This window comes from Canis lupus, chromosome 27 (genome assembly GCF_011100685.1).
Source record: "Canis lupus familiaris isolate Mischka breed German Shepherd chromosome 27, alternate assembly UU_Cfam_GSD_1.0, whole genome shotgun sequence".
NCBI classification, from domain to species: domain Eukaryota; kingdom Metazoa; phylum Chordata; class Mammalia; order Carnivora; family Canidae; genus Canis; species Canis lupus.
This window is the reverse complement of record NC_049248.1, coordinates 30,461,764-30,478,149: the sequence shown is the minus strand read 5'-3', so window position 1 is coordinate 30,478,149 and position 16,386 is coordinate 30,461,764. Positions and strand designations below refer to the sequence as shown.

At 36.6% G+C, this 16,386-nt stretch overlaps 1 protein-coding gene across 1 annotated transcript in view; it reads left to right on the top strand.

The window, feature by feature from the left end:
- Positions 1–14,274, top strand: part of PKP2 (plakophilin 2) — an 87,215-nt gene extending 72,941 nt beyond the window's left edge. Inside the window, exons 10-13 of the mRNA XM_038577246.1 lie at positions 2,492–2,645; positions 9,803–9,992; positions 12,585–12,672; positions 12,820–14,274. Coding sequence (XP_038433174.1) covers positions 2,492–2,645; positions 9,803–9,992; positions 12,585–12,672; positions 12,820–12,888 — 501 coding nt within the window. The 3' untranslated portion in view covers positions 12,889–14,274. The remainder of the gene's footprint in view (positions 1–2,491; positions 2,646–9,802; positions 9,993–12,584; positions 12,673–12,819) is intronic.
- The last annotated feature ends 2,112 nt before the right edge of the window (positions 14,275–16,386 follow it).

The following is a 16,386-nucleotide window of genomic DNA, read 5'->3' as shown; positions in this document are numbered from 1 at the left end:
AGAGCAGAATTTTTGCATGTGAGGGAAGAAGACATTATCTAGATGGGCTATTGGGGAGAGAAAGGAATGCTAACCTACCTTTGTACCCAAGTCACAGGAGTGGTAGAGAATAAATAGCCTCCTCTCTGTGTGGCTACAGAGGAAGGATTCTTCTGAGTGGAGCAAATAGTTTAATGGAGTGCTCTGCAAATTAGTGAAAGACGAAGTATAACTTGTTTATAATAAAACATTCTGAAGTAGTGATTATTAAACTTTGGAAACATGGACACTGAGTATCTAATAGAAATTATAAATGCTTGCCCTGAGAAAGTTTATCATAAATACAAAAATAGGCTTTGTTTTGTTTTGTTTTATTATCTTTTTTATTTTTATGTAATCTCCACACCCAATGTGGGGCTTGAACTCACAATCTCGAGATTAAGACCATAGGCTCACCAACTAGCTAGCCAGGTGTTCCAACACAAAAATAGTTTTAAGGACCTCCTGTCGCATCCCAGAAACCTATCCTGGGCCCTCTATTAAGAATCCCTGTTCTAAAAAGATAGTGGAAAATGTAAGGAGAGCAGTCTGCAGGAGGGAGGGGCAAATAAGCAGTGTTTAGATAAACAGAGAAGATAGACACCTTGAAGAATTATAGGCATTTCTGGCAGGTGGCCTCAAGTTAGCTTCAAATACAAATCTATAAAGTTGTGGGGCACCTTAATTGCTCAGTGGTTTAGCTTTGGCTCAGATCATGATCATGGGGTCCTGGTATCAAATTCCACATCAGGCTCCCCTGAGAGAGCCTGCTTCTGTCTCTGCCTCTCTCTGTATGTCTCATAAACAGATAAATGAAATCTTTAAAAAAAAAATCTATAAAGTTGTAGACACAGCCGAGACCCCAGTATTAGAGATTTACTGATGCTAGGAAGGTTCTGGTCAGTACTCAGACCCCCTGAAAGTATGTGGCCAACCTAATTCCAAATAAGATTTGCACATACAGCCTCTGATTGAGAGCATAAAATTAGAGTAATCTAACTAGCCATACATTCTTTTCTTTAAAAGCCCAATATCTCCTTTAGAATAAGCTGGCTTTTTAGAAACGAGTAAGTTTGTTAAAATATATAAAATGCCAAAATGTGAACAAGAAGGTGACCAAGGCAACAGCTAGCATATATGCTGAAATATTAAAGACATCTCCCTTTAAAATTTTTCTCAGTTCAGTTGTCTTTATAGCTAGATTCCACCAGGCCCACAAAGTTGGGATTATTCTTGTATTAAACAAATAGTTCAAGGAAATAGAAAAAGTGAAAACATTATGCAACTAATTGCATGACGCTAGAGTTTGATTCTAAAATATCACCCTTATATTCTTTCCAAAGTGCTGAGTTTAAAAATGTGAATAAAGAGGAAGGGAAAAAAAAGGCCCATTTTATTTATAACCATGCAAAAATATAGTAAATAACCCAAATCCAATATTCTATTTAAAAATACCAAATAGGGCAGCCCAGGTGGCTCAGCGGTTTAGGCCGCCTTCAGCTCGGGGCATGCTCCTGGAGACCCAGGATCGAGTCTCATGTTGGGCTCCCTGCATAGAGCCTGCTTCTCCTTCTGCTTGTGTCTCTGCCTCTCTCTCTCTCTCTCTCTCTCTCTCTCTCTCTGTGTGTGTCTCTCATGAGTAAATAAATAAAATATTTTTAAAAAATTAATCAATCAATTAATTAACTAATTAATTTAAAATACCAAATAAGGGCACCTGGGTGGTTTAGTCAGTTAAGTGTCTGCCTTTGGCTCAGGTCACGATCCCAAGGTCCTGAATGTAAGTCCTGAACCTGGCTGCCTGCTCGGTGGGGAGTCGGCTTCTCTATCTCCCTCAGCTCCTCCCCCAACCTGTGGTCTTTCTTGCTCTCTCTTTCAAATAAATAAATAAAATCTTTAAATAAATAAATAATAAAAAAATTAAAACACCAAATAAGCTGTTTTTATCCTGTAATAAAATTGAAAACATATTAAGAATTCATTTATTAGGGCACCTGCGTGGCTCAGTGATTGAGCATCTGCCTTTAGCTCAGGTCATGGTCCTCAGGTCCTGGGATAGATCCGCATCAGGCTCCCCACAGGAAGCCTGTTTCTCCCTCTGCCTCTCTGTGTGTCTCTCATGAATAAACAAAATCTTTTTTAAAAATAATAAAAAGAATTCATTTATTGTATTGTATTTATTTATTTGAGAGAGAGAGCATGAGCAGGGAGAGGGGCTGAGGGAGAAGGAGAAGCAGTCTCTTCACTGAGCAGGTAGCCCCCAAAGCAGAACCTGATCCCAGAACCCCAGGATCATGACCTGAACTGAAGGTAGACATGAAAACATAAGAATATAAAGGAAATATCTTCAGACTAGGTTCATCACAGCCCTAGTTTTCAAAACATCTTTCTCAGTCTCTAGTAACCTACAGAAATTTAATATTAGCATGAAGTCAGGTGCAATAGTATTGATAAGACATGTTTCATGCGACAGATGCCGACATCAGTAGCTCAGACAGTTGTCCAGAAGGAAAATGGCCTTCAGCACACCCGCAAGATGCTGCATGTTGGTGATCCAAGTGTGAAAAAGACAGCAGTCTCCCTGCTGAGAAATTTGTCTCGGAATCTTTCTCTGCAGAATGAAATTGGTGAGTCAGCAAATGTGTCTCGATGTCGTGAATACATACTGAAAATACAAATGCAGTGGAACTATCTCATTTTCTACAATGACGAACTGAAAATGTGACCAAGGAGCAAAATGCGATAAAGAGACTTGCCTGGCCCTGGCACCGAGGCACCAGGATAGGCTTTGTTCTCAGATCTCAAATAGGATTTTTCTTAATTTCCAACATTTTTTTGCTTGTTTTAATTACTACAGAAGAGAAATTTTAGACTCAAATGTAATTAACAAGGTAGATAACATACCTGATGTTTCTCAGACTTCCGTTATGCAGTCAAGAAAGTGGGAGTGCTCTGTGTGTGGCCTGCTTAAGCACTGCTCTTCCAAACCATTGAAAATATACATACAGCGGTCCTCACTTTAGAGGTTTGGTCCTCACTGCGCTAGAAAAAAATGGATGGACATGCAAAAAAGACAAAAAGGAGGAGTCACTGAATATATATTGAATTCGGCATGCACTTGCAATGATACAGATGGAACTAGAGTGTATTGTGCTAAGTGAAATAAGTCCATCAGAGAAAGACAATTATATGATCTCATATGTGGAATTTAAGAAACAAAACAAACAGAGGGAAGGGAAGGAAAAATAAGATAAAAACAGAGAGTTAAGCAAACTATAAGAAACTCTTAACTATAAAGAACAAATGGGGAGTGCTGGAAGAGCAGTGGGTGGGGGAATGGGGTAACTGGGTGATGGGCATTAAGGAGGGCACTTGATGTAATGAGCACTGGGTGTTATATAAAACTGATGAATCGCTAAATTCTCCCCCTGAAACTAATAATATCCTATATGTTAACTAAGTTAAATTTAAATAAAATATTGTTTAAATTAAAAACAAATTTGGCATAGAGGATTTTTAAATGAATACAATGAAATATATGCTCCCTCTTTTGAATCTGTACTGACAAAGATAACTGTTACACTATCAAATAATGTTCTGTTCATTTGTTTTATACATAGAAATGTCTGATAAATGTTTGTGAATCAAGTAAAGAACTGTAAAATGAGTTAATAGGAAGATAATGCCAAAATCAATCAGGCTTCCTAATGCTCTATAAATTAGTCATTCCTGACAACTCAAAATTCAGTTTTTCACAAATTTCAACTCAAAATTCAGGTTTTCACAAATTTCCACTAAAATTATAAACAAACTCTTGTTTGGTTTCAGCACCAAAGATACTGAAGTCTGTGGTTATGTTTTAATAATGTCATTGCCAAAGCCAGTCGGCAGCACAATATTGCACGGGCGGTTTCATACAATGGTTTCATGCCCATTATAAATATAGAGAGACCCTGGAAATTTTTCAGTGAATCTAAAAGAAACCTTGCCACAGGCACTCTGAAAATTATCAAAGTGTTCTCCTCATTGTCCTTTGTGAACTTTGTGCTGCACTTTAATCAAGTATATTATCCTTTGGCTTTTTTTTTCTTTTCCCAAAGGAAATGTTGACTCCAATCTTTAAAACAATGCTGATGGAGGTAACTGCACTCAATGCATTATGCACGTGCCTATAGGGCAGGAATGCTGTTGCTCTCATGTTCTACCGTCCTCTAACTCTTGGGAAGATGCAAATGTAGCCCACTCTCTACTTTTTTTATATATAAATAAACATTTAATTCTTCAATTGAGCAGGAAATGGCCTTAGCAGAATCAAGGGGATTTTTTGCATTTTACTATACTTAATGTTTATTTTTTTCTTTGTTTGCCTACCTTGAGTGAGTTCTGGCTTTGATACATTGCATCTTAAATTTTTTTGGCTCACCTGGGTAATTATAATATCGATACTCTTTTTTCTCTTAATATGAAATGGCTTAACAATGTGACTTCTCATCCCATACTTGTCACTCTTAACCAGAAGCTAGATAAATGGAAAATCATCGTTTTGGATGGTTTTATTAAAGAACCACAACTTCAGGGTTTTTTTAAGAAAAGATATGTGCCTATTTTAAAAATGCAAGCAATTAAGTAAAGCACAACAAATAAGACAAAAAGAAACTTCCTCTTACCACTCAGAAAGCAACCATTGTTAACCTTAGGTGAATATTATTCCAGATCTCTCTCTGTGCTTTAGACAGATAAAAGTTTAGAGAAACAGGAAGATAAATAAAAGATATTAAAATTGGATTATATAACATCTAGTGGCTAACAAATTATTAGAGTTAATTTTAACAAAACAAAAGCAAACTGAGTGATGTAGAATAACTGAACTTCAGATAAATTTTTCATTACATTTCAGGCATGTTTTAGAGATTGTGATAATGTGTCATCAAGTTTTTCTCAGTCCTGAGTTTTAAGTCTTGGCCAAACTTAGAGGAATGTCTTAACTGCATGTGAAGTAATATTAGTTTCCTCAATTCCAATAATTTCCCTTGTTGTAACATGTGTGTAGCATGCATGTGACATTGTGTAAGATATATAACATGTGTTTTGCCACTAGCCTGTAAAAAGATAAAGTGGAAAGAAACAAAGAAAGGAAAGAAGAAAGAGAAGGAAGGGAGAAAGGAAGAGAGGGAAAGCGAGAGGAAAATTTCTATCCAATGTCCATATTCCAGTTTGTCATTTTAGTGGCCCTCTTTTTTTATTTTTTTAAGATTTTTTATTTATTTATTCATGACACACACAGAGAGAAAGAGGCAGAGACACAGGCAGAGGGAGAAGCAGGCTCCATGCAGGGAGCCTGACGTGGCACTCGATCCCGGGTCTCCAGGATCAGGCCCTGGGCTGCAGGCGGCACTAAACCGCTGAGCCACCCGGGCTGCCCTAGTGGCCCTCTTAATTAAAGTGCCATGTAACTTGTAGATGATGCCCTCCCTCCATTATAGGGAGGACCAGTGTTTTGTTAAATAGGTCTAGCCTTCTCCTTTATTATGGAATAAGTCCAAAGGACCATTATGGTACAGTCACATCAGAGTTTACTGTGACCAGCTTGATCCAAATCCTCTCACTAATGAAGTAGTTTGCACTCAAAGTCTAGTTTTGTTCAATTTATTTTATGTAGCCTGTTATCGTAGTGAGGCTTTTATCCATAAAATTCTAGGAAGATTATCTTTATTGGGTTTTTTTGCAACTTTTAAAATTTTAATTCTAATGTAGTTAACATACAGTGTTTATACTCATTTCAGGTGTACAATGTACTGATTCAACAACTCTATACATTACTCAGTGCTCACCAGGATAAATGTGCTCTCAATCCCCTTCACCTATTCCATGCATCCTCCCAGCCACCTCCCCTCTGGTGACTGTTTGTTCTCTATAGTAAAGGGTCTGGTTTTTGTTTTGTCTTTTTTTCCCCTTGTTCATTTGTTTTGTTTTTTAAATTCCACACGAGTGAAGTCATATGGTATTTGTCTTTCCCTGAGTGACTTACTTCACGTAGTGTTAACACTCTCTGGCTCTATCTATGTTGTTGCAAATGACAAGATTTCATTCTTTTTTATGGCTGAATAATATTCTATATAATACACAGACATACATATACCACATTTTCTTTATCTATTCATCTATCCTTGGACACTTGTGTTGCTTCCATAATTTAGCTGTTGTAAAAAATGCTGCAGTAAACATAATGCTGCATGTATCCCTTTGAATTAGTGTTTTTGTTATTCTTTGGGTAAATATTCAGTACTGTGGTTCCTGCATGGTAGGGTAGTTCTACTTTTTATTTTTTGAAGAATTTCCATTCTTTCTTCCACAGTGGCTGCACCAATTTGTATTCTTCTCAACAATGCATGAGGGCTCATTTTTCTGCATATCCTTGCCAATACTTGTTGTTTCTTGAGGGGTTTTTTTAGCCATTCTGACAGGTGTGAGGTGATATCTCATTGTGATTTTGATCTGCATTTTCCTGATAATAACCAACGATGATAATCTTTTCATGTGTCTGTTGGCCATCTGTCTTTTTTAGAGAAACATCTGTTCATGTCTTCTGCCCATTTTTTAATTGGACTATTTGTTTTTTGGGTGTTGAGTTATATAAGTTTTTCATATATTTTGGATAATAACCCTTTATCAGATATGTCATTTGCAAATATCTCCTCCTACTCAGTAGGTTGTCTTTTAGTTTTGCTGGTTATTTTTTGCTGTGCAGAAGCTTTTTCTTTTGACGAAGTCTCAATAGTTTACTTTTGCTGTGTTTTCCTTGCCTCAGGAGACAGATCTAGAAAAATGTTGCTACAGTTGATGTCAAAGAAATTACTGCCTGTGCTCTCTCCTAGGATTTGTATGGTTTCAGGTCTCACATTGAGGTCCATAATCGATTTTGAGTTAATTTTTGTGTATGGTGTAAGGAAGTGGTCCTGTTTCATTCTTCTTCATGTTGCTGTCCAGTTTTCCCAACACCATTTGTTGCAGAGACTGGTATTTTCCCATTGCATATTCTTCCTTCCTTAGTCAAAGATTGACCATATAATTGTGGGTTTATTTCTGTGTAGTCCCATGCTGTCATAAGATGATCCACTAATAAAGCTCCTCTCATTTTAAGGACAGTATTGAGAAGAGGCTTCCGCAAGATAGATGCAATTTTTAAATTCCAAATTGGGTTTATATATAATTTGAGTGAAAGGGCCCATCTTGATTCAGAGTATTAATAGCCAGGCATAAATGAAAATGAGTTTGAAATACATCAATCGTGTTTCTCCTGAGAGACTTCTAGACTAAAAGTTTCCATGTGCTGACTTGGAATGAAATCCTCACATTTTATTTAGGTTTATAGAAATAAACAGAATGAGATTAATAATCACTACCTCACAGTGTTTTTACAAAGATCAGCTGAAATAACACAAGGAAGTATTTGGATATATCTTGAGATTCTCAATTCCCATCTATTCATAGTTACGGATGTTTTCAGACATCCAATTAATGTCTTGGCTTCTTAAGCTATTTAGTTTAAGGATTAAATGAGATCTCCCTCAATAATATGATATTGAGGGGTACCTGGGTGGTTCAGTGGTTGAGCATGTGCCTTTGACTCAAGCTGTGATCCCAGGGTCCTGGGATTGTGTCCTGAATTTGGCTCCCCACAGAGAAGCCTGCTCCTCCCTCTGTGTTTGTCTCTGCCTCTCTCTGTGTCTCTCATGAATATATAATTAAAATCTTTAAAAAATAAAGAGTTGTGAGGAATAATAGGAGCATGTTCTCTATCACTTGAGTCCAAAGTAGTAAGAGAAAAGGAAGGAAACGTACGTGAAAAGAATTATTGCAAGAAATCAAGTACAAATTCATATTGCCTAAAATATATCCCAATATATTTGACAAGTTATAGTCAAATTATCAAATATTTATACCTTTTTTGTTATTATGAGAAAAGCCAAATTGAAATCCTACAACCAAGAACTTACATATAGAACGAAAACATAAATTTTAAATAGTGGTTTTTTTTCTTTTTTAAATAATAGTATTATTTGTTTATTGAAGAAACTAAGCAGTACAGATAGTTGTTTAAAAAAATTTTAGGTCCTTTTCTGCCCCTGGACGCCGCCGAGTAAGCATCCTTAAAGTCTCCCCTCCCACCGCCGCCGTCATGTCTAAGTCAGAGTCTCCCAAAGAGCCCGAGCAGCTGCGGAAGCTCTTCATCGGAGGTTTAGGTTACCATAATAGTATTATAGAAAAACAAGTCCTATTAATATTTTAGTGTATTTCTTCTCATGTTTCTTTTGTATATTTTCTTTTCTAATGTTACATTATGTATTTCTTATAAATAACTATACTGATTTTTCACACAGAATACTAACATAAATATTTTCTTGTTATACATGTTATTTTAAGATAAATACATGTTTTTCTTATTTCTTATAAATAACTATACTGATTTTTCACACAGAATACTAACATAAATATTTTCTTGTTATACATGTTATTTTAAGATAAATACATGTATTTTTTTTTTTTCATGAAAGACACAGAGAGAGAGACAGCAGCATAGGCAGAGAGAGAAGCAGACTACCTGGGGGGAGCCTGATACAGGACTTGATCCCAGGACCCCAGGACCACCTGGGCCAAAGGCAGATGCTCAACCACTGAGCCACCCAGGTGCCCCATACATGTTTCATAAATATTTTGGAGATACATAATCTTTGCAGATGTGTTTCAGATAATCATATTCCTATTATTGAGTTATTTAGGCTTTTTATAATTTTTCACTTGTATATAATACTATAATAAAAGTCTCTGCATAAATCTTTTTCTATTTTTAAAATGATGTCTTTAGGATGAATTTCCAGAAGTGGAATTATTAAATCAAAGAATGTGAAAAATTTTAAATTCTTGACACTTCTGTCAAACTGTCATTGTTGTTTCTGTCAAAAGACTTCCAATGTACTAAGCACAGAGTATTATCTTTTTTGGAGTGCCTGTGGGTGCCTCAGTCAGTTGAGTGTCCAAATCTTGATTTCAGCTCAGGTCACAATCTCAGAGTCATGAGATCAAGCCCTACATCCAGCTCCATGCTCAGCAGAGAATCTGCTGGAGATTATCTCGTTCCCCCTCCCTCTCTCATGCTCTCTCTCTCTCTCTCAAATAAATAAATAAATCTTTATTTAAAAAAAAAGAAAAAGAAAAAGAAAAGAAGGGGAGCCTGGGTGGCTCAGTAGTTGAGCATCTGTCTGCCTTTGGCTCAGGTTGTGATCCTGGGATCAAGTCCTACATCGGGCTCCCTGCGAGGAGCCTGCTTCTCTCTCTGCCTGTGTCTCTGCCTCTCTCTGTGTATGTCTCTCCTGAATAAATAAAATCTTAAAAAAAAAAAAAAAACCAACTTTTTAAGAATCTTTTTAAAATCCGAGTATCAGATAGATTACATCTTTCCATATGTTTATTAACCAATTGTGTTTCTTTTTGAAACCTTCTTTACCCAAAATGTATTGGGATCTTGAAATTAAGAATCTTTCTAGGGATCCCTGGGTGGCGCAGTGGTTTGGCGCCTGCCTTTGGCCCAGAGCGCAATCCTGGAGACCCGGGATCGAATCCCACGTCGGGCTCCCAGTGCATGGAGCCTGCTTCTCCCTCTGCCTGTGTCTCTGCCTCATTCTCTCTCTCTCTCTGTGACTATCACAAATAAATAAAAATTAAAAAAAAAAAAAAGAATCTTTCTAATCAAGTATTGTTGTTGTTGTTGTTTTTCATTTTGTAGCCAAAGAAACTCTACCTGATTTGGTTTCCATAATTCCTGACACAGTCCCGAGTACTGATCTTCTCATTGAAACCACAGCCTCTGCCTGCTACACGTTGAACAATGTAATCCAAAATAGTTACCAGAATGCACGGGATCTTCTAAACACTGGGGGCCTGCAGAAAATCATGACCATCAGCTCAGGCGATGTGTAAGTCCTGTGGTATCTGCCAGTTGACTGTTTCCTCATTCCTCACCTCCAGTCCCATATGTAAATCTAGTTTTGAATGTCCACACATTGAGTACCATGGGTAACATGGACAGAAAATGAGATCCTAAAGTTGGGCCAGATCGTCTGGTTCAATCCTTAATAATCAAACAAGTGAAAAACTGAATTCTTCAAGCCAAAGAGTTGCCCATTCTCTTCTAAAATATCCAGATAGACAAACTCCATAGCTTCCCTGGGTAATACAATCCAGTCTTTTATCAACCTGGTGAATTAATTTGATTCTCAAAAGAATAAAATAAGACCAACATAATCAGAAATTCTTGCTTTCTCAGTTTTCTCTATCACTTCTCTTCTATCTTTTATTCCCTTTTGAGAATAGGTCTAGTGTATATAAGTCATCCTACATCCCTGTTTCTGTCTCTTTAAATTTTCCCCATTAAAGAAGACAAGAAAGAAAATGAAAAACATTGTGTAACAAAATTATTACTATTAGTTAATTTAGAGGCATAGAATCCAGAGGGGGCATCTTTTTCTCTTTACACAATTCTGAATTGTTTGACTTGTTAAATACAAGTTACTTTTGTAAATAACTAAGAAAGAGAAAAAATTTTATATCCTGATTCTGATGAGTTGTGAAGCAAACAGACTTTCCCCTGGTAGACAATGTGTGCCTGACCACACAGCGAAGCATAGGCGGGTCGGTGGTGTCCTGGAGTAAACACACATCTCCTTCCCCTCAGCCCCATTCAGGTGAGCCCTTGTGCTCTGCAGCCCCACTCTGGCAAACCTCATAGGAAAGGAAGACCATATTCAGAATCCTAGGATTAAAAGGAGCACTAGATAGAATGTTAATTCCCCAAATCAGAATATTCACCTGTCCCCATAGTCTGGAGGAGAACAGTTGCTCAGTCTTTATGGAAAGATTGAATGATTGCTGTAGAACAGAAATGACTATTTCAAGTAGTCATCCATGCTTATAAGCAAATCTCAGGAAGACCATGTGATTTTAATGATTTGAGTCTTCAGGTATAAGAAGTGCATGAGCCTATGCCATCACTTTTGGAAACTACTTATAGCTGAGCAACACATGGGATGTACTACTCTATTCTTTTTTTGCCCTGAGTGTCCATTTGCTCTGTCTTAAAAAAAAAAAAAAAAAAAATCAACAAAGAGCTTTTACCAGTTATGCCCACTGCCCTTTCCTTGTTAGTGTTGTATAGCTGATGTGTAATTTAGGGGCCAGCCTGGAAATCAGTTGCCATTTATAGCATTTTTTCTTTGAATAAATGATTTCCAAGTGCCACACAACCAACCTTTTTTTTTTCACACAACCAACTTATAAACAAACTATGATATAAAACCCTTGCAATTCAGAAATATTTTTCAATTTTAAATATTAAACACCCATTGCTTTCATGGATTTATTAGTGCCTCAGTATTAGCAAGTAACTCTGAAAAGTCCATGAACCATGACACCAGGGTGGCTCAGTGGTTGAGTGTCTGCCTTCGGCTCAGGTTGTGATCCTGGGGTCCTGGGATTGAGTCCCACATTGGGCTCCTCATAGGGAGCCTGCTTCTCCCTCTGCCTATGTCTCTGCCTCTCTCTGTGTGTGTTTCATTAATAAGTAAATAAAATCTTAAAAAAAAAGTCCATGAAGTACTAAAAAAAAAATCTGTAAAGTGATGATTTGACTTACCCTTAGTGCAAGACTGGCATGGAAAAGAAAGGCTTTTAGCAAATGAATGAACTCAGGATGTGCTTCTCCATACAGTTTTGTATTTTCTATTCATAGTTGCCTGTTCATAAATTCCTATGATACGAGAAATCTTTGTTAAATGAAAAAATTCAGCCATGTGCTGGTTCAGGTGATGGAAAGAAAGAGCGTTAAGTAAGCATAGATCCTTAGCCAGAAACAGAAAATTTAGGACAAATTTTTTGTTTTGTTTCATTTTTCACTTAAATTCAATTTAATTAACATATAGCATATTATTAGTTTCAGAGGTAGAATTTAGTGATTCATCAGTTGCATATAAACCCAGTGCTCAGTGCATCAAGTGCCCTCCTTAATGCCCATCAACGTTACCCCATTCTGCCACCCACCTCATTATAGAATAATTTTTTTTGTATATATACACACACATTATAAACATACAAATATATTTCTATAGTGTATATATAATATTTGATATAAATATATTTAATTTTATTTATTTAATATAAAATAAATGTAATAGTGTATATAAATATACAGATTGTAGTCTAAATAAATTCAAGGTTTCATGAAATCTAAGGATATATTCCTTATAAGTATCAGGAATATACTCTATAAACTATTGGTTAGCCTGTCCTAATGGCCTTAAAAATGTTTTTTAGTAATTTTTTCTTTTAAAACCCAATGGCCCCCGGCCTTCAAAGCTCACTATCTAATTCTCTTGTCATGGTGAGTGGCCTGACTTAGTGGACAGCCACCAAGTGACAGCAGTTAAAGAAGATATACAGAAGGTCCAAAGGCAGCATTCAGAAGCCTGACACGTTCTCACTGATCTCAGAATATGCCTTTTTCCTCTTTTCAGTTATGCCTCCAATAAAGCAAGTAAAGCTGCTTCTGTTCTCCTCTACTCTCTGTGGACACACACGGAGCTCCATAATGCCTACAAGAAGGTAAGAACACTAGAAAGGTATGAGTAGCAGTTAACATCCAGATCATGGTGGCCCACCTTTCTGCCCCTGGTAAGAGATTGCTAAAAACTGCATTTTCTCATGTGAAAATGTTATTACCTTTCACATCTCTGTTTGCTTATTCCAAAGGCTCAATTTAAGAAGACAGATTTTGTCAACAGCCGGACTGCCAAAGCCTACCACTCCCTTAAGGACTGAGGAAAATGACAAAGTGCTCTCAGAAATCTCCACCTCACCATTGTCAGCCACAAAAAAAGTCCCAGAGGAAAACACCTATTTTTCTACTTCCCAGCCCAAGAAACCTCAAAAAAGCATGCCCTGTTTCTTAGTCCTTTTCTATTTTCAAGGTCCCATCCAGAAAACAAATAAGCAGAATATAATTTTATTAGTCTTCCAGAAAACTTTTGCAAGTTTGCTACCAATAGACATAACAGGCTTTTACCCTCCAAAGATAGTGGTCTTTGTGATTGGGGCTAATGGCGCAGGGCCTCCTGGAATCAAAATGTGAATTCAAGTGGAATAAATATTGACAAAAAATAAAGAAGGAGGTGGTTGTATTAGTAGGATTTTAAAAGTTTGATTTACATTTATATTCCTTTAATGGTTTCCATGTTTTGTCACTCATATGCACGTTGCTTTGCCATTGAGCCACGAGTGTATTGTTCTGCAGTGTTGAACAGAATGGAAACGACAAGAAATATTTGCAGAGTTATCCAGGAGAAAATTTAATGGCAAAATTATACATTTGTTCATTTTGTGCTTGTTTTTATAGTCTTAAATTTTTCTCTCTGATTTGAAATGAACTTAAGAAATTTAGATCACAGAGCGTACATGACTCTAAGAAAACGAAATTGAAACGAAGTGATCATAGCAAATTTAAAAATCTTTTCACTAGAGAAAGGCAACTATGGTTTTGAAATTCAGTGTTCCCTCTCAACACTACGTGTAAATACGAGCATTGCTCAAGGAAATACCTACCCTATGACAACACCATGAAATGCGAATCTCTCCTGAATAGTAGAATTCAGTGTGATCTTTTGCCTGGACTATTTTAGCCATTTCAGTGGGCTGGTAGAAAAATGGACTCTATATTCTTTAGCTACAAAAGGAACCAAACCTCTCAAACTGGTGAGTGAAAACACAGCTCATTTGAATGAATTACACTATCAATCAGCCCAACTTTGCCCAACATTTAAAAAATAGCACAGAGCCCATAAATCTCATGTAATCTTCCTCAAGCCAGCATTTTAAGTCAAGGAAATTCTAGAGCAAAAAATATGAAGACATCATGTTGAAGAAAAATATGCAAAGGCTGCCCAAAAGTGATATGAGAAATACAAATGTTGAAAAGTTGACATCATCTGTTAAAGCTAATCTATATCAAGTGTTCTTTTAACTGAGCTGTGATTAATACCATTTGCATAGAATTAGTCTCCTCGGCTACAATTCTGTTATATTTTGCGTTTTTTTTTTTTTTAAATATGACAATGTTTGCTATAAGAAAGTAAGAAGGAAAAAAAAATCCTTCCTCTCCTTTTGGCCAGAAAAGTGTAATAGAAAATAAATTCCCATTTTCAATTTGAATGTGTACTTAAGTCTTTATTGTATTTAGAAGCTGAAGTTCTTTGAATTTTAAAAGCTTGATGAAGAAGACTTAGATTACTAATCTAGTTCAAAATGAAATCGATTAGATACCAATTTTTATTTTTTTTATTTTTTTTTAATTTTTTTTTTTTTATGATAGTCACACAGGGAGAGAGAGAGAGAGAGAGAGAGAGGCAGAGACATAGGCAGAGGGAGAAGCAGGCTCCATGCACCAGGAGCCCGACGTGGGATTCGATCCCGGGTCTCCAGGATGGCGCCCTGGGCCAAAGGCAGGCGCGCTAAACCGCTGCGCCACCCAGGGATCCCTAGATACCAATTTTTAAATACTGAAAAGAAATCATCTTTTTCTAGAATTTTGTTGAATACAATTTGGAACATGATTTATTCCTCCAGATAACTGATAGATGTTTGAGAAGTTTCTGTGTTTTTTAAGGCATTAAAAAGGTTCTTAGTAGAACCTTCAATGATATTAAACACAAAAGGAGACAAAAATAATATTGCCTGCATTGGTATCTGTGTATATCTGATTTATTTGTGGATCATGGTATATGTGGTATGATTGACATGACATTTGAAGATCTGACCTTATAAACTTCAGTTTCTAAGGGTTTAATACTTTGTTTTTATTTCTTCCCTACGTAAAGCCCTAAATTCTTTACCCAGAAATACTTCCTATAAGAAAAGTGGAACTAGCTAATGACTAAAGCATAGAAAAATGGAGAGACATACAAATGTGATAGATTTTAGTAAATTGATTGGGTCTGTGACCCTGACAAGAAAAGACTGTGTCTGATACCCATGTCCTACTTTGTTCATTCCGCTTACCAAAAACCTCACCACTTTACTATCTGTGGGTATTTCTCTGAAGGAGGTTCTTGTGTTGAGTATCAGTTTTGACCACAGGTCCACACAAAAAGCTCTTTTCTGAATATGTGTTCCGTCCTTGCCCATGTCACCAAGGGAGTTGACGGGCTGAGCAGGGTCATTTTGTCTATCTGTTCCAAAGGGCTGCTACCTTGTCAAGAATTCTTAATGGTTTTCTGGCATATGGGAGGTCGCTGCCTGGATTTCTATCCCTGGAAACATTTGTTTATACCTGATGGAAATAATCAAAGGGTTATCGGGCAAGATAGGGTATTAACATGTCAAATAGGAAATTAAGCAGCATGAGTAGATAAACCACTTCAAAGTGAGTTTAATCACCCTCTGAAAAAGCAATTTCTTAGAATAAAAAAAGGAAATAGGAAATATATATATATTTAAATCTATCTTTATATACATATACTTTATTTGTAGTGTAGTTATAAATGAAATTTCCTCTAAAATGTGTAATGAACTTATTATGCTTTGGAATGAGGATGACTTCAGTATGTTTGTACTTTCAACAAAATCACAGAAACCTCTAATCGTGGGATCTGAGGATTAGGGGGGAATTTAGAGGACATCTGGTCAAGTCCTCCTTAAAGTATCGTCTTGCATCAGAAAAGACGCAGGTCTTGTTAAAGTAACAGAGGAGAAAAATATGCAGTCATTCATTGAGTTAATGCTCAACATGACCCTGTAATTCAGTCATTTTAAGAGTCCGTAACTGTTGCATTAGAGTATTTGTTGTGGAAGAGAAAATAAATAAGGAAACAAACTTTTCAAAATAAAATACTGCTTTAGATTTAATGTTTTAGTTGACAGTGGCACCAAGAGTTATCATCTCTTTAAGTAAACTTCAACCTTGTAAGGACTATATGAGAAAGAAAAGCTCTCTTTTTATGACATATTTGGGAAAGAGATCAAAATGCACTTAAGTTGGTAAAAGAGCTGTTTAAAATATGAGTGAAAGGGAAAGCATCCTCAGAAACCATAGCTGGGGTTAGTCATGATTTAGTAAAACCTGAAAATCAATGATTTCAAGAGATTGAGGACTAGTTCTTGAATCTTTCATTTCATTCCCACCGTAGTATGCTAATCTGCAGGCAGGAAGGCAACTCAGAAAGCAGTTATTCACCTAGAGGAGCAGGTTGAGGCAGCAACAGACATTCCTACATCCAGCTGATCAAACCTTGTCATAAAACTCAACATCAAGAAGCAGTTAAATCT